Source organism: Macrobrachium nipponense, chromosome 14 (assembly GCF_015104395.2).
Source record: "Macrobrachium nipponense isolate FS-2020 chromosome 14, ASM1510439v2, whole genome shotgun sequence".
Lineage (NCBI taxonomy): Eukaryota > Metazoa > Arthropoda > Malacostraca > Decapoda > Palaemonidae > Macrobrachium > Macrobrachium nipponense.
In genome coordinates, this window is record NC_087207.1 from 474,772 (window position 1) to 475,598 (window position 827).

The following is an 827-nucleotide window of genomic DNA, read 5'->3' on the forward strand; positions in this document are numbered from 1 at the left end:
GGGAATCGAATGGTAAAGTAAATGAGGGGCGGAGAAACATTAAACAAAGAGAGGGAAAGTATGCATACCTCTCTCTCTCTCTCTCTCTCTCTCTCTATTTATATATATATATATATATATATATATATATTATATATATATATATATATGATGTGTGTGTGTAAAAATGTATGTGTTTTTGTCATTTATATACAACGGACATTTTTGTTTTTATAGATATTAAAACAAAGAGAGCTTGATAGCTTAGAAGTAACTTACATTCAAGCGGAATGTAAACTGACTGTGGCTGAGGATAGTGGTCATTTAAAGAATAGTTGTGACTGAATATTTGTGGACTTGCTATTTACTGAACAGATTATTATTATTATTATTATTATTATTATTATTATTATTATTATTATTATTATTATTATTATTATTATTATTATTATAAAGGATTAGTTTATCCAGACCTCTGAGCCTATTAAAGGCTCTTCTCGGCCTGGCTATTTAAGAACAGAGGACATACATAGAATCCCGCCAGCATTAATTGCCTAGTCAGGGAAGCCATGACACATCAGTTCCCATTCGGGTCACTTTTGATACGGGCGCCTGGGGAGAGGTTCCCTGAGAATGGTACCTGACGTGTGATATGCTACTGCTTGTGTGACTTGTGTTGCTACTGTTTGCGTTTGTGTGACTTGTGATACTACTGATTGTGTGACTTGTGTTGTTACTGCTTGTGTTGCTGCTCCTTGTGTGGCTTGTATTGCTACTGCTTGTGGTTGTGTGACTTATGTTACTACTGTTTGTCTGACTTGTGTTGCTACTGCTCGTGTTGTTACTGC

At 35.1% G+C, this 827-nt stretch overlaps 1 protein-coding gene across 1 annotated transcript in view; it reads right to left on the minus strand.

Moving 5' to 3' along the window:
• Positions 1 to 537: 537 nt before the first annotated feature.
• Positions 538 to 827, minus strand: part of LOC135226020 (uncharacterized) — a 1,452-nt gene continuing 1,162 nt past the window's right edge. The window contains exon 2 of the mRNA XM_064265498.1: positions 538 to 827. This exon is cut by the window's right edge and continues 140 nt beyond it. Within this exon, the coding sequence (XP_064121568.1) occupies positions 538 to 827 (290 nt within the window).